The sequence below is a fragment of the Ptychodera flava genome, chromosome 2, assembly GCF_041260155.1.
Source record: "Ptychodera flava strain L36383 chromosome 2, AS_Pfla_20210202, whole genome shotgun sequence".
NCBI classification, from domain to species: Eukaryota; Metazoa; Hemichordata; class Enteropneusta; family Ptychoderidae; genus Ptychodera; species Ptychodera flava.
In genome coordinates, this window is record NC_091929.1 from 40,173,055 (window position 1) to 40,198,632 (window position 25,578).

General features: G+C 37.5%; 2 protein-coding genes across 2 annotated transcripts; both read right to left on the reverse strand.

Moving 5' to 3' along the window:
• Window positions 1–5,425: 5,425 nt before the first annotated feature.
• LOC139148438 (sulfotransferase 2B1-like) lies at window positions 5,426–12,551 on the reverse strand. The gene is made up of 7 exons (XM_070719899.1): window positions 12,348–12,551; window positions 10,920–11,043; window positions 8,777–8,980; window positions 8,037–8,166; window positions 7,542–7,636; window positions 6,213–6,389; window positions 5,426–5,777 (listed from the first exon to the last, which is right to left on the reverse strand). The coding sequence occupies exons 1-3, from the start codon at window positions 12,547–12,549 to the stop codon at window positions 8,851–8,853; spliced, it is 456 nt and encodes a 151-aa protein (XP_070576000.1). The 5' UTR covers window positions 12,550–12,551; the 3' UTR covers window positions 5,426–5,777; window positions 6,213–6,389; window positions 7,542–7,636; window positions 8,037–8,166; window positions 8,777–8,850.
• A 4,561-nt stretch (window positions 12,552–17,112) lies between these two features.
• Window positions 17,113–24,307, reverse strand: LOC139120519 (sulfotransferase 1B1-like). The gene is made up of 7 exons (XM_070684986.1): window positions 24,124–24,307; window positions 22,695–22,818; window positions 20,552–20,756; window positions 19,818–19,947; window positions 19,320–19,414; window positions 17,990–18,167; window positions 17,113–17,549 (listed from the first exon to the last, which is right to left on the reverse strand). Exons 1-7 carry the CDS (start codon window positions 24,290–24,292, stop codon window positions 17,443–17,445), a joined length of 1,008 nt encoding a protein of 335 aa, XP_070541087.1. The 5' UTR covers window positions 24,293–24,307; the 3' UTR covers window positions 17,113–17,442.
• Window positions 24,308–25,578: the final 1,271 nt, after the last annotated feature.

Here is a 25,578-nt window from a genome sequence, read left to right on the forward strand (position 1 = left end):
TGTTACACCTACGCCTGCTGGAGTTCCATATTTGTAGTGCCCTTTGACCCTTAATCTCAACAGGCTTATAAAAGTGCACCAATAACGATCACGGTGACCCATTTACGGTCGTCTGCACTTTATTCCGTCTTTCGGTGTGAACAGGTGCTCGTCAAAATGGAATAAAAGGTTCAAGAGCAAAGTAAGCTTAAGGTGAAGTACTACGAATTACGTCAAAATTAAGTTATGGTGTCATTTTCTTGAAATTTGCACAGATATTCTTGGAAGTTGTGCAAGTGCAAAAATGAATAAAAAATGGGGGTCACCACGCTTGTTTCCATGGAAACGGACGTTAAAATGGCGTCGTTAGAAATAAATAAAAATGATTAATTCACTTAAACTAAAGAAAGCAATTATAAACGCTTAGCAAATGAGTTAATTTTAATAAATACCAAGACTTAAGATCCATATTTATTGAATGTATAGTTTCATGATGTTTGTGAAGAAATTTTAACATAAGTATCGATTACAAATGACGATATCGAAATTATATCACTATATAATTTTCGAACTTTCTTCCTGTCGTTTTGAATGGTGTCATTTTGACCAAACTTGGCGAATAAACTCCTGACATAATACCATTTAGTTTACACTTTTAATAAAAGGGTGTCACCACGCTACTTTTTACAATATCTCCAGGTGAATGGGTAATTTGCGCCATATAAATGGAGAGAAATGTTAATTTTTCGCTCATATTGAATAAAAACCAGCTTCCTAGGGGGTCAAAATATGACAAGGTTATAGGTCACATGCATTTCTAAGACACTGGGTAAAAAAATTAGGTAATAGCGCAATTTCAACAATGACAGGTGATGTTAAATACATGCGCTACAAAATAACCCATTTGCGGCAGGCTGGAGTCAAATCTGCGCAGAAAACGTTCTAAAGCGTGTGCGCGTCCGAATTCGTCGCCCTTCACCTTAAGGGTTTTGTAGCTTTGGTACGGTATACGAAAATATCGCCCAAAGGTACACTGACGCAGAACGAAGAACGAAATAGGGAAAATTATACGAGCTGTTCCGAAATCAAATGTCGTAAAAAGTTTTGAACAAAGTCTTTTATGTTTGGTATTCTCAGCACACAAGATCTGACGGCCCATCCCTACTGACAAATGTAGAAATGACAATGCAGCCGAACGACATTGTTTGATTTTCTGTTGGCGTTGCTAGAGGGTTGGATGGAGAAAGAAGATGACTTATGGTGAACGTTAGTTTGCGTATTGTAATGAGAGGACGTTTGCAAAGTGCTGGCTTTCGCCTAGCAAAAAAGGTACTGTTGAAAGGGTTTCAAAAATCGTAACTGTAATCTAGAAAAATTACGCACCACTCTAAAAAAAAATTGGTAAAATTTCTGAAAATGCGACATTTTACCACATGCAGAGTTTTGCATCAGTCCTTTATTCATTCATTTATTTACTCATTCATTAATTTCATTTTTAAATGACTAAGGCTGAGTGGTTAAAAAGCTCGCAAAACTTCCAGACAAGAGAATAACATATGTATAAAACTACCCTGAATCGGATCATCTTGAATCAGGCATAAACACACTTGACAAACATTATACGTGCGGGTACGTGAATAAGTTTACAATGTATGCCATGCAAAGTTACAATATCTCCAGACAAAATTATTTGCAATAAAAACCGTTAAAGTAATTCCACTGCAGCGGTTTTGTTCATAAATACAGGTGCAACCAACCAAGCTGTCCATTCTTGCAAAAAGCTGTTCGTGCGTAGTTTTTAAATTAGCGGGCAAATTTAAAATATAATAAGCGGACGGGGCGTAATTTCAATTTTTGTAGCGGAGCGGGGAGAAATATTCTGGCAGTGGGTACCAGAAAGTAGGTAGAGGTAAGAAAACGCTGTCATTGACGGAGCTTTAGGGAATCTTTAGCGGTGTCAGTGTAGGGGAGAGGGCAATGGAGTGCCTAAACTAGTCTTTAGAATGGGGAGCTGGCAGATCATAGATATTGGAGGGCAGTAGGCATTATAAATCTTTGGGAGGGTATGTTTATCACACACACACACACACACACACACACACACACACACACACACATATATATATATATATATATATATATATATATATACACGCACACACACACACGCACACACACACACACACACACACACACATATATATATATATATATAATATATATATATATATATATATATATATTTAAAAACTATCTACTGTTGATTGACCAATCAGAGTGCTCAATTCAGGGTGTTTTATCTACTCGTAAAGCCTTGGTCACCAAATTCCAGAAACGAATGACAGCGCCGTAGTAAAGTACTGTCCAATCAAAAGTGAACATGTCATATTCTGTAGACATCTGGTACGTTTTAATATTCAAATTTGGTAACACAGCGGAAACCAGCTGCAACACAAAATCTGCTGTGCCCTTGGGCATTTATATAATGTGCCCTAGGGCATTTATAGGATGTTCCATTACATTGGAAGGCTATTTCACAAATAAAAGTTTTAATTCATATCCTAAACATGTTACATTGACAAAGGGGACGGTTGACGTAAACACATTGTAAACGAAAATATATCAGTTAGGGGCGATAGTTTTTAAGTCGGATAAAACCCTCGTACTCGGACTCTTCTGGTATATAAAGTCCAACCCTACGATAAAATGTCTCGGCCTGCGGCCTCGACATTTTATCGTTGGGTTGGACTTTATATACCAGAAGAGCCCTCGTACTCGGGCTTTATCCTATACATATATATATATGCCCTCCCAGTTATCACCATAATGGCTTTATGGCAATCTCTGAACTTTGGCACAGAGAGTACAGTTACACATTGCCGAAGATTGAAATATGGACTCACCAGACTGCTCGAATGGCAACACGTACCATGAGCGAAGCATAGTGCCAACAGTGAACGCCCCTTATATTACGCAAGAGGATGCCCACAAATCTCAGAGCGCTCTAACTGCTATTAAAGCAGTGAGCGAAATACACAAAATGTATACAATGTGCCCTCCGGTTATCACCATAATGGCTTTATGGCAATCTCTGAACTTGGGCACAGAAAGTACGGTTAAATATATATTGATAAGGATTGAAATATGCACTTTTTCTGAAGGGTGAACTATTTATTTTCATGGACAAGAACAACTTTTCACTTTTACTGCCTTCGAGCGTACTCGTCTTCCTGATATTTCTTACACACACACACACACACACACACACACACACACACACACACACACACACACACACACACACACACACACACACACACACACACACACATATATATATATTATATATATATATATGTATATATAATATATGTACGTATATTGTTATATATTTTTATAAATACATACACATATATATGTATATATACATTATATATGTACATATATATATATATATATTATATATATGTATATATAAAAAATATATAAACAATATATGTACATATATGAATATATACATATATTTTATATACATATATACATTTTATATATATATATATACTAATATATATATATATAGAGAGAGAGAGAGAGAGAGAGAGAGAGAGAGAGAGAGAGAGAGAGAGAGAGAGAGAGAGAGAGAGAGAGAGAGAGAGAGAGAGAGAGAGAGAGAGAGAGGGTCAATGTCAAAAATAGGTAAAGTCATTATATCGACGTAGAAAAATTTTTTTGTTATGATTTTGTAAAACTGACTTAATTAAATTATTATTTTATCAATTTTGATGAAAATGTCTTACAATACAACTGTTACAAATATAAGGGTTTATGATTGGAGTATGCTTATACGTAGATAGCTGCTTTGAATAGTGCAGTAGCTGATTTTCATGCATTTCGAACTTATAAGAAAACATATTTCGATACGTTTCGCTCTGTAAATGTTTAGCACAATCAACCATACAGAATGCCAGTAATTGTGCCGAACGCACATATAGCACATGTGCACAAGCGGTTACCCTCGCCCTCTATAGTGGTAAATTAAATTGGAGTGCTTTGTGACCATCACTGTATGTCGTTGTCTAAAAAAATTTGCAATTTATTTAGAAGGAGGGCGTACACCGAAGTTCATCGGAGAGCTTAGTCCCCTTCACAAGAGAAGTCCATCATCTTAATAAACTAGAAATTCAATATAATGGTAATCGATTATTTGTTTTTATGGTCAGATGGTGGGAGGGGAGAAAGACGTACTTTGCCCCACCTAAAAGTACGCCAGTCTTCAACTGACGAGTAATTTAAATTTGCAAGGAACAAATTTTTTAATCTTCGTTACAAAGAAGATTCACCACCTCTTCACAACAGTGACTCATGTTTTCAGCCATGTTTCACAGATATATACTGTTTTTAATAATTAATTTACCATCCAATTGCAAAATCAGTGGCTAAAGGCACGTGGCTCGTTGCCAAAGCATCTTTCATGGAGAAAATAATCAACAAAATGCGATTTCACAAATAAAACTTTTTAAACCATCGGTGATCCTCTTAAGTTTCCATCAAGGACACCAATAAATATCAAGTGTGTTTTCTTCATATTGAAATTTTCACTGTTGATTGCTTCACCAAAATAATATTTGCCTTGCGCTTGTAGAAAATAAAAACCTACTAAAAGAGGATCCATTGGGATTCACCTTATGCTTTGTCGAATGAAGATAAGGGAACTGGTCCATGACAAAGAGTTACTGACTCCTGCAGCCATTAACAATTCATGCATTGGACCATTAAAAAAGTGCGGTCAGGAAACTATTCAAGAACAGTGTTTAGTCTTTGACAGATTCTAAACTTTCAGCAGCCTAATAGTTCTTTTACCGGTTCAATGATGCAGTGCGCGCCAGGGTACACAAAGTGTACGTTTCCCATTGTGCTTTAGCCGTAGGGTACACGCAGGGTATGTTACTCATAGAACACTATGGCAGATTACACCCTGACCGTGATTTTCGTCGCCGATAGATAGAAAATATATTGGGCATTATTTGGCATCGTATATTTGTGTCGTTCTTCTATAACAATTCGTTGTACAATGCAAATCAGTATGTTTTCGTTGTTTTGAGCGTAAATAAGGTGTTTGATGTAGCCACGGCAATGTATTGTGAGATAATAGGGGAAAGGGCTATACCCTCATACAGGGTACTATGGCATTTAGGATATTGATTTCATCGTGGAATGTTTGCACTACAAACCTATCGCTATCGTCTGTAATACATAAATATGATTATACATCATGGCCAACAACATCGTCCACGTATGGCCCAATGATAGTTCAGACAAAGTATTCGTTTGTTTTTGTCGGCGGGGGAGTGCATGTAACGTACATGTAACGCTAGAAATGTTTACTCACTTGTGTAACAGCACTGGTTAAAATTTCTTGAAAAGCAAATGTTTAAAAATATACCATAGGTTGAGTTCTGAAATATGTCAGCATAATTCTTCATTTGTTTATCATTAATTAAAACCATAGGTCATAGGTTCATACCCTCAAAGTAACACAACCATCGACACGGAATATCGACCAGAAGACTATTGTAAGATTCTAGGATAAGGAAAACAAAGCACACATAGTTATAAAAAGGATTATTATCTGATATATGTGTGTATAGCTGATAAAAGATTACCGCAGAGCGGCCATGGAATGTCATTAAGTCACATGTCGAAGTTCAGTCCGGAACCTTTCATTTTCTTGTCATACAGCTCCTGGAATGCAGCATTTTCAGCGACTGTGAAGTGGTTCTCCCAATCTCCGACGGTACCTACAGTGCAAATGAAACAATCTTTTGTTTATCCACGAGTATGATTTATTACCAGACATTAGAAGTTACTAGACGATGAAACGGTGGTGAAGGTATGTGCTATTTAGGAGCGATGACTATAATATTGCGAGAACGGAATTCATCTTAATACGGCAATATTATGGTTAATTTCATTTTAACAGCCTTCCGTGCATTCTGTGCACATAGATCTACATCTGAAGAGGTTGGGATATTTCCATTTTACTTTGATTATAATAATTGTAAGTGGACATATCAGCAGCACTAAAAATTTAAGGCAAGTGTTTGCAGTGTTGAAGAAGTTGGAACGTATACCAGATCGAACTGTGTAGACGTACAAAAGACCCAGATAATTAAATTTCCTTTGTATAGCTTGTGGTTAGCTCACAAATGATCAAGTCTCCAGAATGTCATTACCTTTCCTTATGAATGCAGCTCTTTTCAGGTCAAACACAAAAGTGTTAACAGACATGTTGACTGTTTTGTTTTTCTTCATACTTTCAAAATACAGTGTTCGAGAATTTTTGTCGCCGCCTCTTCCGATAGATCCTTCTCCAAAAACGATGACAAAGTCTCTAGTGCAGCTCGAGGATTCTTCCGAAAAAACGTAGAAAGTTATGAATATTGTTTGTAAAACTAAATATTTCGGCTCATTAGAAGGTCGCAAAAACAAGTTCAAAAGATGAAATTTACGTTTTCATAGCAGCCATTCGCGTTTTATATAATGTCACCATATTATCGTGGTAAAACGAAAACGTCAATTTGGTAAGTGAGAATGACAGATGATGGCGCCATCTACGGTTGGTTGAGTATCGGAATTTGACAATGTATTTGACATCAAGTGATCAGAGATTTGATAAAATGAGATCGTCGAGACTAATTAGCACGTTCGTCAAATGGAAGAAAGACAAACCAAGACATAAAGCAACATTTATATCCTTACATGCACTTTGATAATTCAGAGCGCACTCGTTAATTCATAAATTTAAGTATTTGTACACTTGATCTCTTGTCGCAAAGATACATATCATCTGCTGTCTTTCAAATTCTCGTGATCTCAACATTTTTGAAGGTGAGGCTTGGGGGCGCTATCGTAAGAATATAATCAGACACAGTCCAATCAAGGAAGCAAGGGCACTGTATGCCTATTAGGATCTAACCAGGGTATTTATCAGAGTTTGAGTTCCGTTACTGTATGAACGCAAAATTTACACTTACCTCGATACAAAATCAAAATCCGAAAGCCTGACACTATATAGCTGAACTTTAATTTTGCAATAACACGATTGGAACTAATTTGGGATAATTGGATGGTTGAGTAATGTCGGTTTAATCTGCAAATGTAAGCTCATCTTGTTTTCTTTAATTTTAAGTTAAACATCAGTGAGTAACTTGTAATATTACAACATTCAGCTATAGGGCATCTAACACTTTTGAGAAATTAGAAAAATTTGAAGATCCAATTGTCCCAAATCTTGTTAAATATACTGAAGGATAATCATAGTGGTAGTTTACTATAATCTATACTTAGTTTAATTTACCATTCTCGTGTATTTTCTTCGTTAAATTGCACTTTATCTGTAAGCATCGATCCTAGACCGATATCAATGCGCCTTTGCGGTTTGATAAGAAGACAAACGTCATCTTAGGATCACCATGGAGTTTTATAACGAGAGTAAATTAAATTAAATGCAGCAAATACAACCTTGAGGACCACACACACAGGCCATAAAACTCTCTACATACCCTTTTCATGTCTTCATATTTCAAGAAGCATATGTTTTTCTCACCGTTATGTTTCCACCACCCTAAGACGTGATCAAACCAGTCTCCATACGGTACTGGGAAGAAGAAACAAAGAATATTAGATTTTATTTAAGAACTCCTGAATTTGTGGATTTTAGGTTTACATTGAGACCACTGTGAGCAAGAGACATGCAGGTACACGGCTTCCTATAGTTAATTTTCATCATTGAATATTAATTACATCACAGTAGGAGTCGAACTTAATATTGTACATTGGCTTAAGTAAGACAAGCAGGCAGATAGTCATTGTAAATAAGCATATTAAATATGTTACATTTGTGACGGGGTGAAGAAAAAAATTAACATATTTTCAATACACGCCATTGTTTAGATCCACACGACTTTTGAAAGTACGATAATATAGCAAATTTTAATCACAGGGTGGAAACATGCGAGAGTATTTAAGGCTCTATGATTGATAAACAATAAACCTACATTGTTTGTCAACGCACGCTTTGTAGAATTCTGACCAAGGCTTGTCATAGAAACCGTGAAACCAATTATTCTTGTGGAAGTAGTAATATGACACATATGTGTCCTTTGGATTTCTTAGAATACATACAATCTGAAAGATACACAATTTAAAGTACATGATTCTCAGTAGAATCATGGATGGCAGCATAGTCACTTTTACTTGGCCAGTCAATTCTAACAATTATATTGATCATTTACTGTTGTAAGCAGCAGAAATCATATTTAAAATTTTTATCAGCATCAGATAGGCGAGACCAGTTTGGTAGACAAATGACATTTTTCTGACAGGAACATTACCAAGCTGACCCCTCCAAGTCAGATAGACTTTGTCGCACTTTGTCGCACTGAACAGCCACAAAAACATGAAGCCTTAGAACTGTGCCATATTTTGATTTGGATCTCGCTTGCGCAGTTGGTATAAACCGACGTCGACTTGGCAAAGGGCTATACATTAACGAGCTGTGATATCGCAGCGGTACTTGTGGCGTATATCGAACGCGCTCGGGTCATTGGGGTCATCGCCACAGTCCCGTGGCGATGACCCCAATGACCCGAGCGCGTTCGATATACGCCACAAGTACTGCTGCGATATCACAGCTATACATTAACGCGTACAATGTATAGTGACTTTTGTCTTAAGTGGGAAAATTGTGAACTTTCTGTTCCTTTGAATATTGAAAACATTTATCGCATTTCCCTACCTTACACTTCTTTTCCAGTGCTTTCCTTGGGAAAAAATTACACGGCAAATGGGACTTGATGAGGCGCCGTGTCGTCATCGAATCAGATACGTCATTCCGTCTGATGCCATGAGGGCAGCTAACCAGTATTTCATGGTTTCTTGCAAACTCCTTGGCATCAGCCAAGTTAGTAGTCGATAGATAACCAGAAAGATGAATTTAATCCTGTGATGGAAGAGTAATATGACATTAAACTGGTCCAATAATCATTTCCATTCAAGGTTATATATTACCAGGTCCATGGGACAATCGTGATTTGCAAATTTAAGTAGGACCATCCTTAACCACTGATACCAGGTGTCCGGAATGTGTAAGCGTACCCTTCTAGCATGCTACACCCGTCAGGATTGGTCCAAACTTGTCTAAATATTGTCTGAAAAGATACAGGATATGAATTACTGTAATAAGTCAAAGCCGGGAATGCTGTCGTTAATCATTTGAGTGACCGAGGTGTAATACTTGGCCACAATGTCGTCATATCGACCGTAGAACTGACGAGTCTTTTTGTTGTGTATCCTTGTCTCAGTAATTTTGATGCCAATGAGCTGTGTCTCAGTTGAAAATCAGTGTAGGAATCACAAGCCCTACAATACCTGAGAAGTTGAGACACGTACACACCGTAAGCAGGTGCAGATGAGAATATTACTTGATAAGGGAGGATAATTTATGATTTCAAAATCGAAATCATCCCTTTTGTCATACAGCTTAGTGTGTAGCCCATTAGTACCCACTTGTATGAATAGATCAAGATATGAAGCAGAGTTCCTACCCTCTGTTGTTTCTTTGATTTCCAACTCATCAGGGTAAATATGATGTAAGTAATTTGATATGTCTGGATTATCTAGACTAATCAGATCATCGATATATCTGTGCGTGTCGTTTAAAACGCCTTGCAAGTTTTTTAGACCCTGCTTTGTAGAGAGATTGTAGGAACTCTGCTTCATATGAATACAGAAATAAGTCTGCAAGAAGGGGTGCACAATTTGTACCTATTGGTTGAAATGTCATACAACCAAAGTTAACAAATATGTTGTCGATTAAGAAATTAAGCATTTTAATAATTTTTTCATCTGTGTATTTGTGCTGGGCATCCATGTTGTTCCTGAAATAACCTGACCTATGTTTGATGGTAATGTATTGGTACCTTCTACTACCATTTTTATGCAGGAAAGCTTGTTTAAAATCAGCAAATGTATTTGCATGACTATTTCGAATACAATCCGTCCAATCTCCAAGTTATTTACGGAATGGTCATGTCAAATTACATATTTTCGCCCCAGGATACAAATAATTGGAAGAAGACTTTAGAATTCAGACTTATATTGTTATGCGTATAAACGTATTGAGTTTTGACATGGCAAATGCGTTAAAGTAAAGATATGTCAATTTTTATTTCTACAAGATGTAACATATTGGAGTCGATAAGTCCCAATAGTTGTGAGTACAGCAGGTTAAAATTCACTAAATTTTATGTGTGGCTTGTTTCAGAAGTACCGGAGTGCATTCAGAAGTCGACCAGAAGGAGATCACCGGATGGTGCTATGGTGTGAAATGGTGTATTAGGTGCTTTAAATAAAATTCTTTGTTTGCCGTCCGCGTGCTGGTAAGCTTTCAGTGAAAACTAAGAAAAAAATACAATTTTAAATCTATTACAAATAAAAATATTATTTTTTAAGAAAACACAATAAAAACTGAGCTCATATTAATACCCTTGTGTTTTTTTCTGTGTTTACGTTTTTCACCGGCTGGCTAGGCTTTTAAAAATCCAAGGATGGCAAACAAAGAATTTTCTTTGAATGACCTTATGACGATGAATTCAAGGAGCTTCTATTGGCAAGAAGGATGGCAGTGACAGTATACATAGTCTCGTACAACATAGCTGATCCATTGCCAGTGTTAATAGCGCGTTTCAATCGATGCTTCAGTTCGTTGCCGATACAAGAGAGTACTAATAAATGATTAGATGCAGGTTTATAAGCAGTACCTGGCGTCGTCTGTTGCCGATCAGAAAGATGGTGGAAACGATGCAAAAAAGAACTGATGCCATTCCTCGTGAATACGCCCTACCCTCGACATTAACCACATGATAAGGCGTATCAGTTACCTCTGTGCAAAATCCAGGCGCATTTCCAAAATTGGTACTCTGGCAAACTGCTCTATGCTGAGATTGTACTCTGTATCAGCATTGTTGAGGATCAGTGATACCATCTCTATAGCCCACGTTGTGCCTGAACGAATCAGAGAGCCGTTAGTAACATTGCAGTTTGCAATAAAGAAACAATTGTGCCACAACTTTCGACAATCTGTCATTATTTCGTTGCATAAATCTGTTTTCCTGTGTTTTTATTTTCGTTATCAATGATCCTGAATTGTGTTGACATACAAATTATGTCATATAGTTGCATTAAGGGGAATCGGTCGTCGGATCTGCGCCAGTGTATTTCGTCCACAATATCTAGGTGCACCTAATCATCATAGCTGCAACATTTGAATAATACGATGTAGATTATGACAGACATGTTTTAACTTTCATCAATCACCATGGTACCTTTGATACATACAGTGTTTAGATTGGTCGTATGGGTCCCATACGACCTTTAAACGCAATGCCGACGACTGTATCCCTTTAATTAAATACCCTCATGCATTCGACTAATTAGACGAGTGCTCATAAAACTGGTAATATATGAATATGTATTACAAATTTGAAGGCTAACGTACATGTAGGCCAATAAATAAGCATGAAAGGATAATTCCGAAGTACTGAGTATTATATGACATGAAAAATGTAACATATCTCAATAATTTGAAATTATGTATTTAGAAGTGCACGCTGGAATACTTTGTGTGCAGTTCACCATATAAGACTTGTCACGTTTACTCGTCCGCGTGACTTCCACTGTTGTAGTGTTCGATTACATAAGCAAAGTATCGCCGTTTTTCAACAATGTTTTAGTAAGTTCCGCATTTGGAGTAATAATCGCTCCTGTGTTGAATTTGCGAGTGATTTTTTGTTTTTAAAGGATTCTAAATATGGTACAATTTCCGATCGTACTGAAGTGTATTTCTGATTATTTCGCTTGAACAAACTGTAAGTTTAGAAGTGGGAAAGTGTGTAGTTAATTTCACTCTATTTCGTACTTCAGGGTATATATTGTTAGAGTTCAGAAGATTGAGTACGCGCTATCAATGGGCTGACTATCCAGCCAACTTGACTGTAAAACACAGTCATATGCGGGCGCTCCATACCTCCGCCCCCGTGTTTTCGGGAGCGGAGGTACGGATCGCCCGCACACGACTGTGCTTTACAGTCTACCAGCCAACCAGAGCCTTTCAGTAGCAGCTTGCATGTTTTGGCCCTGAGCGATCGATGCGACAATATATGTTTTCGACCATCGCTCAGCTGCCCACAAAATAATTCAATGCTGTAGCCTTCAGGTTTGCACCCAGTTGTACTATGATTGTGCTTATTAGTGACCTTGAACTTATGTAAATAATTAAAGAAAGGCTAGACAGACAGTCAAACGTTTACCTGATTTTGGATAAGTCACAACAAATACGTCATCGTCTCTACATTTAAACTCTTCAATCGATTCCTTCAGATCCTTCCGAACATACCCTGGGAACGTTACGCCGTCGGAGACAAATTTCTGGGGTAGATTCAAGATGGGCCGAGGCTGTTTATGAAGTTCGTCGACCATTTTGTCACACCTTCGCCTGCGGGAGTTCCACATTCGTAGTGGCCTTTGAACTCAAATCTCAACAGGCTGATCAAACTGCAACAACACAATCACGGTGACCCATTTACGGTCGTCTGCACTTTATTCCGTCTTTCGGTGTGAACAGGTGCTCGTCAAAATGGAATAAAAGGTTCAAGAGCAAAGTAAGCTTAAGGGTTTTGTAGCTTTGGTACCGTATACCAAAATATCGCCCGAAGGTACACTGACGCAGAACGGAGAACGAAATAGGGGAAATTATACGAGCTGTTCCGAAATCAAAAATCGTAAAAAGTTTACAATAAAGAATTTTATGTTCGGTATTCTCAGCACACAAGATCTGACGGCCCATCCCTACTGACAAATGTATAAATGACAGTTCATCCAAACGAAATTGTTTGAGTTTTCTGTTAGCGTTGTTAGAGGGTTGGATGGAGAAAGAACATGACTTATAGCGAACGTTAGTTTGCGTATCGTAATGAGAGGGCGTTTGCAAAAGACTGGCTTTCGCCTTGCAAAACAGGTACTGTTGAAAGGGTTTCAAAAATCGCAACTGTAATGTAGAAAAATTACGCACCATTCAAAAAAGTTTTGGTGAAAATTTCTCGAAATGCGACATTTTACCACATGCAGAGTTTTGCATCAGTCCTTTATTCATTCATTTATTTATTCATTCATAAATTTCATTTCACTTTTAAATGAATAAGGCTGAGTGGTTAAAAGCTCTCAAACTTCCAGACAAGAACATAACATATGTATAAAACTACCCTGAATCGGATCATCTTGAATCAGGCATAAACACACTCGACAAACATTATACGTGCGGGTACGTGAATAAGTTTCCAAATGCTGCAAAGTTACAAGATATCCTGACAAAATTATTTGTTATAAAAACCGTCAAAATTCCACTGCAGTTATTTTGTTCACACATACAGGTGCAACCAGCCAAGCTGTCAATTCTTGCAAAACGCTGTTCGTGCGCAGCTTTTAACTTGGCGGGCAAATTTTAAAAATAATAAGTGGTTGGAGCGTAATTTCCATTTTTATAGCGGAGTAAGGAGGAATTTTCTGGCAGTGGGGACCAGAAAATAAACAGAGTCAGGAAAGCGCTGTCATTAACAGAGCTTTAGGGAATCTTTAGCGGTGTCAGTGGTGGGGAGATGGCAGTGGAGCGCTTGAACTATTCTTTTGAATTGGGAGCTGGCAGACCATAAAACAGATACTGGAGGGCAGTAGGCATTATAAATCTTTGAGAGGGTATGTTTATCACACACACACACACACAAACACACACACACACACACACACACACACACACACACACACACACATATATATATATATATATATATATATATATATATATATATACACGCACACACACACAAGCACACACACACACACACACACACACATATATATATATATATATATATATATATATATATATATATATATATATATATATATATATTTAAAAACTATCTACTGTTGATTGACCAATCAGAGTGCTCAATTCAGGGTGTTTTATCTACTCGTAAAGCCTTGGTCACCAAATTCCAGAAACGAATGACAGCGCCGTAGTAAAGTACTGTCCAATCAAAAGTGAACATGTCATATTCTGTAGACATCTGGTACGTTTTAATATTCAAATTTGGTAACACAGCGGAAACCAGCTGCAACACAAAATCTGCTGTGCCCTTGGGCATTTATATAATGTGCCCTAGGGCATTTATAGGATGTTCCATTACATTGGAAGGCTATTTCACAAATAAAAGTTTTAATTCATATCCTAAACATGTTACATTGACAAAGGGGACGGTTGACGTAAACACATTGTAAACGAAAATATATCAGTTAGGGGCGATAGTTTTTAAGTCGGATAAAACCCTCGTCCTCGGACTCTTCTGGTATATAAAGTCCAACCCTACGATAAAATGTCTCGGCCTGCGGCCTCGACATTTTATCGTTGGGTTGGACTTTATATACCAGAAGAGCCCTCGTACTCGGGCTTTATCCTATACATATATATATATGCCCTCCCAGTTATCACCATAATGGCTTTATGGCAATCTCTGAACTTTGGCACAGAGAGTACAGTTACACATTGCCGAAGATTGAAATATGGACTCACCAGACTGCTCGAATGGCAACACGTACCATGAGCGAAGCATAGTGCCAACAGTGAACGCCCCTTATATTACGCAAGAGGATGCCCACAAATCTCAGAGTGCTCTAACTGCTATTAAAGCAGTGAGCGAAATACACAAAATGTATACAATGTGCCCTCCCGGTTATCACCATAATGGCTTTATGGCAATCTCTGAACTTGGGCACAGAAAGTACGGTTAAATATATATTGATAAGGATTGAAATATGCACTTTTTCTGAAGGGTGAACTATTTATTTTCATGGACAAAAACAACTTTTCACTTTTACTGCCTTCGAGCGTACTCGTCTTCCTGATATTTCTTACACACACACACACACACACACACACACACACACACACACACACCACACACACACACACACACACACACACACACACGAACACACACACACACCACACACATATATATATATATATATATATTATATATATATATGTATATATGTACGTATATTGTTATATATTTTTATAAATACATACACATATATATGTATATATACATTATATATGTACATATATATATATATATTATATATATGTATATATAAAAAATATATAAACAATATATGTACATATATGAATATATACATATATTGTTTATATACATATATACATTTTATATATATATATAATAATATATAGAGAGAGAGAGAGAGAGAGAGAGAGAGAGAGAGAGAGAGAGAGAGAGAGAGAGAGAGAGAGAGAGAGAGAGAGAGAGAGAGAGAGAGGTCAATGTCAAAAATAGGTAAAGTCATTATATCGGCGTAGAAAAATTTTTTTGTTATGATTTTGTAAAACTGACTTAATTAAATTATTATTTTATCAATTTTGATGAAAATGTCTTACAATACAACTGTTACAAATATAAGGGTTTATGATTGGAGTATGCTTATACGTAGATAGCTGCTTTGAATAGTGCAGTAGCTGATTTTCATGCATTTCGAACTTATAAGAAAACATATTTCGATACGTTTCGCTCTGTAAATGTTTAGCACAATCGACCATACAGAGTGCCAGTAATTGTGCCGAACGCACATATAGCGCATGTGCACAAGCGGTTACCCTCGCCCTCTATAGTGGTAAATTAAATTGGAGTGCTTTGTGACCATCACTGTATGTCGTTGTCTAAAAAAATTTTGCAATTTATTTAGAAGGAGGGCGTACACCGAAGTTCATCGGAGGAGCTTAGTCCCCTTCACAAGAGAAGTCCATCATCTTAATAAACTAGAAATTCAATATAATGGTAATCGATTATTTGTTTTTATGGTCAGATGGTGGGAGGGGAGAAAGACGTACTTTGCCCCACCTAAAAGTACGCCAGTCTTCAACTGACGAGTAATTTAAATTTGCAAGGAACAAATTTTTTAATCTTCGTTACAAAGAAGATTCACCACCTCTTCACAACAGTGACTCATGTTTTCAGCCATGTTTCACAGATATATACTGTTTTTAATAATTAATTTACCATCCAATTGCAAAATCAGTGGCTAAAGGCAACGTGGCTCGTTGCCAAAGCATCTTTCATGGAGAAAATAATCAACAAAATGCGATTTCACAAATAAAACTTTTTAAACCATCGGTGATCCTCTTAAGTTTCCATCAAGGACACCAATAAATATCAAGTGTGTTTTCTTCATATTGAAATTTTCACCGGTTGATTGCTTCACAAAATAATATTTGCCTTGCGCTAGTAGAAAATAAAACCTACTCAAAGAGAATCCATTGGGATTCACCGTATGCTTTGTCGGATGGAGATAAGGGAACTGGTCCATGACAAAGGGTTATTGACTCCTGCAGCCGTTAACAATTCTTGCATTGGACCATTAAAAAGGTGCCGTCAGGAATATTCAAGAACAGTGTTTTGTCTTTGACAAATTCTAACCTTTCAGCAGCCTAATAGTTCTTTTACCGGTTCCATGATGCAGTCCGCGCCAGGGTACACAAAGCGTACGTTTCCCATTGTGCTTTAGCCGTAGGGTACACGCAGGGTACGTTACTCATAGAACGCTATGGCAGATTACACCCTGACCTATACTTTGTCGCTGATGGTTAGATTATACATGGGGCATTATTTGGCATCGTATATTTGTGTCGTTCTTCTATAACAATTCGTTGTACAATGCAAATCAGTATGTTTCCGTTGTTTTGAGCGTAAATACGGTGTTTGTAGCCACGGCAATGTATTGTGAGATAATAGGGAAAAGGGCTATACCCTCATACAGGGTACTATGGCATTTAGGATATTGATTTCATCGTGGAATGTTTGCACTACAAACCTATCGCTATCGTCTGTAATACATAAATATGATTATACATCATCGTCAACAACATCGTCTACGTATGGCCCCATGATAGTTCAGACGAAGTAATCGTTTGTTTTTTGTCGGCGGGGGAGTGCATGTAACGTACATGTAACGCTAGAAATGTTTACTCACTTGTGTAACAGCACTGGTTAAAATTTCTTGAAAAGCAAATATATAAAAATATACCATAGGTTGAGTTCTGAAATATGTCAGCATAATTCTTCATTTGTTTATCATTAATTAAAACCATAGGTCATAGGTTCATACCCTCAAAGTAACACAACCATCGACACGGAATATCGACCAGAAGACTATTGTAAGATTCTAGGATAAGAAAAACAAAGCACACATAGTTATAAAAATGGATTATCATCTGATATTTGTGTGTATAGCTGATTAAAGATGACCACAGGGCGGCCAACGAATCTCATTAAGTCACATGTCAAAGTTCAATCCGGAACCTTTCATTTTCTTGTCATACAGCTCCTGGAATGCAGCATTTTCAGCGACTGTGAAGTGGTTCTCCCAATCTCCGACGGTACCTACAGTGCAAATGAAACAATATTTTGTTTATCCACGAGTATGATTTATTACCAGACATAAGAAGTTACTAGACGATGAAACGGTGGTGAAGGTATGTGCTATTTAGGAGCGATGACTATAATATTGCGAGAACGGAATTCATCTTAATACGGCAATATTATGGTTAATTTCATTTTAACAGCCTTCCGTGCATTCTGTGCACATAGATCTACATCTGAAGAGGTTGGGATATTTCCATTTTACTTTGATTATAATAATTGTAAGTGGACATATCAGCAGCACTAAAAAGTTAAGGCAAGTGTTTGCACTGTTGAAGAAGTTGAATTGGAACGTACACCAGATCGAACTGTGTAGACGTACAAAAGACCCGAATAATTAAACTTCCTTTGTATATTGTGTGGTTAGCTCACAAATGATCAAGTTTCCAGAATGTCATTACCTTTCCTTATGAATGCAGCTCTCTTCAGGTCAAACACAAAAGTGTTAACAGACATGTTGACTGTTTTGTTTTTCTTCATACTTTCAAAACTACAGTGTTCGAGAATTTTTGTCGCCGCCTCTTCCGAGAGATCCTTCTCCAAAAACGATGACAAAGTCTCTAGTGCAGCTCGAGGATTCTTCCAAAAAAAACGTAGAAAGTTATGAATATTGTTTGTAAAACTAAATATTTCGACGCAATACAAGGTCGTAAAAACAAGTTCAAAAGATGAAATTTATGTTTTCATAGCAGCCATTCGCGTTTTATATAATGTCACCATATTATCGTGGTAAAACGAAAACGTCAATTTGGTAAGTGAGAATGACAGATGATGGCGCCATCTACGGTTGGTTGAGTATCGGAATTTGACAATGTATTTGACATCAAGTGATCAGAGATTTGATAAAATGAGATCGTCGAGACTAATTAGCACGTTCGTCAAATGGAAGAAAGACAAACCAAGACATAAAGCAACATTTATATCCTTACATGCACTTTGATAATTCAGAGCGCACTCGTTAATTCATAAATTTAAGTATTTGTACACTTGATCTCTTGTCGCAAAGATACATATCATCTGCTGTCTTTCAAATTCTCGTAATCTCAACATTTTTGAAGGTGAGGCTTGGGGGCGCTATCGTAAGAATATAATCAGACACAGTCCAATCAAGGAAGCAAGGGCACTGTATGCCTATTAGGATCTAACCAGGGTATTTATCAGAGTTTGAGTTCCGTTACTGTATGAACGCAAAATTTACACTTACCTCGATACAAAATCAAAATCCGAAAGCCTGACACTATATAGCTGAACTTTAATTTTGCAATAACACGATTGGAACTAATTTGGGATAATTGGATGGTTGAGTAATGTCGGTTTAATCTGCAAATGTAAGCTCATCTTGTTTTCTTTAATTTTAAGTTAAACATCAGTGAGTAACTTGTAATATTACAACATTCAGCTATAGGGCATCTAACACTTTTGAGAAATTAGAAAAATTTGAAGATCTAATTGTCCCAAATCTTGTTAATATACTGAAGGATAATCATAGTGGTAGTTTACTATAATCTATACTTAGTTTAATTTACCATTCTCGTGTATTTTCTTCGTTAAATTGCACTTTATCTGTAAGCATCGATCCTAGACCGATATCAATGCGCCTTTGCGGTTTGATAAGAAGACAAACGTCATCTTAGGATCACTATGGAGTTTGATAACGGGAATAAATTAAATTAAATACAGCAAATACAACCTTGAGGACCACACACACAGGCCATAAAACTCTCTACATACCCTTTTCATGTCTTCATATTTCAAGAAGCATATGTTTTTCTCACCGTTATGTTTCCACCATCCTAAGACGTGATCAAACCAGTCTCCATACGGTACTGTGGAAGAAGAAACAAAGAATATTAGATTGTTATTTAAGAACTCCTGAATTTGTGGATTTTAGGTTTACATTGAGACCACTGTGAGCAAGAGACATGCAGGTACACGGCCTCCTATAGTTAATTTTCATCATTGAATATTAATTACATCACAGTAGGAGTCGAACTTAATATTGTACATTGGCTTAAGTAAGACAAGCAGGCAGATAGTCATTGTAAATAAGCATATTAAATATGTTACATTTGTGACGGGGTGAAGAAAAAAATTAACATATTTTCAATACACGCCATTGTTTAGATCCACACGACTTTTGAAAGTACGATAATATAGCAAATTTTAATCACAGGGTGGAAACATGCGAGAGATATTTAAGGCTCTATGATTGATAAACAATAAACCTACATTGTTTGTCAACGCACGCTTTGTAGAATTCTGACCAAGGCTTGTCATAGAAACCGTGAAACCAATTATTCTTGTGGAAGTAGTAATATGACACATATGTGTCCTTCGGATTTCTTAGAATATATACAATCTGAAAGATACAAGATATAAATATTCTTTCTCAGTAGAATCATGGGTGGCAGCATAGTCACATGTACTTGGCCAGTCAATTCTAACAATTATATTGATCATTTACTGTTGTAAGCAGCAGAAATCATATTTAAAATTTTTATCAGCATCAGATAGGCGAGACCACTTTAGACAAATGACATTTTTCTGACAGGAACATTACCAAGCTGCCCCTCCAAGTCAGATAGACTTTGTCGCACTTTGTCGCACTGAACAGCCACAAAAACATGAAGCCTTAGAACTGTGCCATATTTTGCTTTGGATCTCGCTTGCGCAGTTGGTATAAACCGACGTCGACTTGGCAAAGGGCTATACATTAACGAGCTGTGATATAGCAGCGGTACTTGTGGCGTATATCGAACGCGCTCAGGTCATGGGGGTCATCGCCACAGTCCCGTGGCGATGACCCCAGTGACCCGAGCGCGTTCGATATACGCCACAAGTACCGCTGCGATATCACAGCTATACATTAACGCGTACAATGTATAGTGACTTTTGTTTTAAGTGGGAAAATTGTGAACTTTCTGTTCCTTTGAATATTGAAAACATTTATCGCTCTTCCCTACCTTACACTTCTTTTCCAGTGCTTTCCTTGGGAAAAAATTACACGGCAAATGGGACTTGATGACGCGCCGTGTCGTCATCGAATTCAGATACGTCATTCCGTCTGATGCCATGAGGGCAGCTAACCAGTATTTCATGGTTTCTTGCAAACTCCTTGGCATCAGCCAAGTTAGTAGTCGATAGATAACCAGAAAGATGAATTTAATCCTGTGATGGAAGAGTAATATGACATTAAACTGGTCCAATAATCATTTCCATTCAAGGTTATATATTACCAGGTCCATGGGACAATCGTGATTTGCAAATTTAAGTAGGACCATCCTTAACCACTGATACCAGGTGTCCGGAATGTGTAAGCGTACCCTTCTAGCATGCTACACCCGTCAGGATTGGTCCAAACTTGTCTAAATATTGTATGAAAAGATACAGGATATGCATTACTGTAATAAGTCAAAGCCGGGAATGCTGTCGTTAATCATTTGAGTGACCGAGGTGTAATATTTGGCCACAATGTCGTCATATCGACCGTAGAACTAACGAGTCTTTTTGTTGTGTATCCTTGTCTCAGTAATTTTGATGCCAATGAGCTGTGTCTCAGTTGAAAATCAGTGTAGGAATCACAAGCCCTACAATACCTGAGAAGTTGAGACACGTACACACCGTAAGCAGGTGCAGATGAGAATATTACTTGATAAGGGAGGATAATTTATGATTTCAAAATCGAAATCATCCCTTTTGTCATACAGCTTAGTGTGTAGCCCATTAGTACCCACTTGTAGGAATAGATCAAGATATGAAGCAGAGTTCCTACCCTCTGTTGTTTCTTTGATTTCCAACTCATCAGGGTAAATATGATGTAAGTAATTTGATATGTCTGGATTATCTAGACTAATCAGATCATCGATATATCTGTGCGTGTTGTTAAAACGCCTTGCAAGTTTTTTAGACCCTGCTTTGTAGAGAGATTGTAGGAACTCTGCTTCATATGAATACAGAAATAAGTCTGCAAGAAGGGGTGCACAATTTGTACCTATTGGTTGAAATGTCATACAACCAAAGTTAACAAATATGTTGTCGATTAAGAAATTAAGCATTTTAATAATTTTTTCATCTGTGTATTTGTGCTGGGCATCCATGTTGTTCCTGAAATAACCTGACCTATGTTTGATGGTAATGTATTGGTACCTTCTACTACCATTTTTATGCAGGAAAGCTTGTTTAAAATCAGCAAATGTATTTGCATGACTATTTCGAATACAATCCGTCCAATCTCCAAGTTATTTACGGAATGGTCATGTCAAATTACATATTTTCGCCCCAGGATACAAATAATTGGAAGAAGACTTTAGAATTCAGACTTATATTGTTATGCGTATAAACGTATTGAGTTTGGCATGGCAAATGCGTTAAAGTAAAGATATGTCAATTTTTATTTCTACAAGATGTAACATATTGGAGTCGATAAGTCCCAATAGTTGTGAGTACAGCAGGTTAAAATTCACTAAATTTTATGTGTGGCTTGTTTCAGAAGTACCGGAGTGCATTCAGAAGTCGACCAGAAGGAGATCACCGGATGGTGCTATGGTGTGAAATGGTGTATTAGGTGCTTTAAATAAAATTCTTTGTTTGCCGTCCGCGTGCTGGTAAGCTTTCAGTGAAAACTAAGAAAAAAATACAATTTTAAATCTATTACAAATAAAAATATTATTTTTTTAAGGAAACACAATAAAAACTGAGCTCATATTAATACCCTTGTGTTTTTTTCTGTGTTTACGTTTTTCATCGGCTGGCTAGGCTTTTAAAAATCCAAGGATGGCAAACAAAGAATTTTCTTTGAATGACCTTATGACGATGAATTCAAGGAGCTTCTATTGGCAAGAAGAATGACAGTGACAGTATACATAGTCTCGTACAACATAGCTGATCCATTGTCAGTGTTAATAGCGCATTTCGATCGATGCTTCAGTCCATTGCCGATACAAGAGAGTACTAATAAATGATTAGATGCAGGTTCATAAGCAGTACCTGGCGTCGCCTGTTGCCGATCAGAAAGATGGTGGAAACGATGCAAAAAAGAACTGATGCCATTCCTCGTGAATACGCCCTACCCTCGACATTAACCACATGATAAGGCGTATCAGTTACCTCTGTGCAAAATCCAGGCGCATTTCCAAAATTGGTACTCTGGCAAACTGCTCTATGCTGAGATTGTACTCTGTATCAGCATTGTTGAGGATCAGTGATACCATCTCTATAGCCCACGTTGTGCCTGAACGAATCAGAGAGCCGTTAGTAACATTGCAGTTTGCAATAAAGAAACAATTGTGCCACAACTTTCGACAATCTGTCATTATTTCGTTGCATAAATCTGTTTTCCTGTGTTTTTATTTTCGTTATCAATGATCCTGAATTGTGTTGACATACAAATTATGTCATATAGTTGCATTAAGGGGAATCGGTCGTCGGATCTGCGCCAGTGTATTTCGTCCACAATATCTAGGTGCACCTAATCATCATAGCTGCAACATTTGAATAATACGATGTAGATTATGACAGACATGTTTTAACTTTCATCAATCACCATTGTGCCTTTGATACATACAGTGTTTACATTGGTCGTATGGGTCCCATTCGACCTTTAAACGCAATGCCGACGACTGTATCCCTTTAAATACCCTCATGCATTCGACTAATTTGACGAGTGCTCATAAAACTGGTAATATATGAATATGTATTACAAATTTGAAGGCTAACGTACATGTAGGCCAATAAATAAGCATGGAAGGATAATTCCGAAGTACTGGGTGTTTATATGACATGAAAAATGTAACATGTCTTAATAATTTCAAATTATGTATTTAAAAATGCACGTTGGAATACTTTGTATGGAGTTCACCATATAAGATTTGTCACGTTTACTCGTCCGCGTGACTTCCACTGTTGTAGTGTTCGATTACATGAGCAAATTATCGCCGTTTTTCAACAATGTTTTTAGTAAGCATTCGGAGTAATATTCGGTCCTGTGGTAAATTTGCGAGTGATTTTTTGTGTTTTTAAAGGATTCTAAATATGGTACACTTTCCGATCCCCAATTGTGGACTAAAGTGTATTTCTGATTATTTCGCTGGAACAAACTGTAAGCCTTAGAAGTGGAAAGTGTGTAGTTAATGTCACTCTTTTTCGTATTTCAGGGTATATATTGTTAGAGTTCAGAGGATCGAGTTCGCGCTATCAATTGGGCTGACTATCCAGCCAACTAGACTGTAAAGCACAGTCGTGTGCGCGCGCTCCGTACCTCCGCCCCGAAAACACGGGGGCGGAGGTACGGATCGCCCGCACACGACTGTGCTTTACAGTCTGCAGCCAACGAGAGCCTTTCAGTAGCAGCTTGCATGTTTTGGCCCTGAGCGATCGATGCGACAATATATGTTTTCGACCATCGCTCAGCTGCCCACAAAACAATTCAATGCTGTAGCTGTAGGTTTGCACCTGTTGTACTCTGATTGTGCTTATTAGTGACCTTGAACTTATGTGATTAATGGAAGAAAGGCTAGACAGAGAGTCACATGTTTACCTGACTTTGGATACGTCACAACAAATACGTCATCGTCTCTACATTCAAACTTTTCAATCGATTCCTTCAGATCCTTCCGAACATACCCAGGGAACGTTACGCCATCGGAGACAAATTTCTGGGGTAGATTCAAGATGGACCGAGACGGCGTATGTCGTTCGTCGACCATTTTGTTACACCTACGCCTGCTGGAGTTCCATATTTGTAGTGCCCTTTGACCCTTAATCTCAACAGGCTTATAAAAGTGCACCAATAACGATCACGGTGACCCATTTACGGTCGTCTGCACTTTATTCCGTCTTTCGGTGTGAACAGGTGCTCGTCAAAATGGAATAAAAGGTTCAAGAGCAAAGTAAGCTTAAGGGTTTTGTAGCTTTGGTACCGTATACCAAAATATCGCCCGAAGGTACACTGACGCAGAACGGAGAACGAAATAGGGGAAATTATACGAGCTGTTCCGAAATCAAAAATCGTAAAAAGTTTTCAACAAAGTTATTTATGAGCACACAAGATCTGACGGCCCATTCCTACTGACAAATGTATAAATGACAGTTCAGCCGAACGAAATTGTTTGAGTTTTCTGTTGGCGTTGTTAGAGGGTTGGATGGAGAAAGAACATGACTTATAGCGAACGGTAGTTCGCGTATCGTAATGAGAGGGCGTTTGCAAAAGACTGGCTTTCGCCTTGCAAAACAGGTACTGTTGAAAGGGTTTCAAAAATCGCAACTGTAATGTAGAAAAATTACGCACCATTCAAAAAAGTTTTGGTGAAAATTTCTCGAAATGCGACATTTTACCACATGCAGAGTTTTGCATCAGTCCTTTATTCATTCATTTATTTATTCATTCATTAATTTCATTTTTAAATGAATAAGGCTGAGTGGTTAAAAAGCTCGCAAAACTTCCAGACAAGAGCATAACATATGTATAAAACTACCCTGAATCGGATCATCTTAAATCAGGCATAAACACAATTGACAAACATTATACGTGCGGGTACGTGAATAAGTTTCCCAAAACGGCAAAGTTACAAGATCTCCAGACAAAATTACTTGCAATAAAAACCGTTAAAGTAATTCCACTGCAGCTTTTTTGTTCATAAATACAGGTGCAACCAACCAAGCTGTCCATTCTTGCAAAAAGCTGTTCGTGCGTAGTTTTTAAGTTGGCGGGCAAATTTAAAAAATAATAAGTGGACGGAGCGAAATTTCAATTTTATTGCGGAGTGGGGAGAAATATTCTGGCAGTGGGTACCAGAAAGTAGGTAGAGGTAAGAAAACGCTGTCATTGACGGAGCTTTAGGGAATCTTTAGCAGTGTCAGTGGTGGGGAAAGGGCAATGGAGCGCTTGAACTATTCTTTTGAATTGGGAGCTGGCAGACCATAAAACAGATACTGGAGGGCGATGGGCATTATAAATCTGTGGAAGGGTATGTTTATCGCATATATATATATA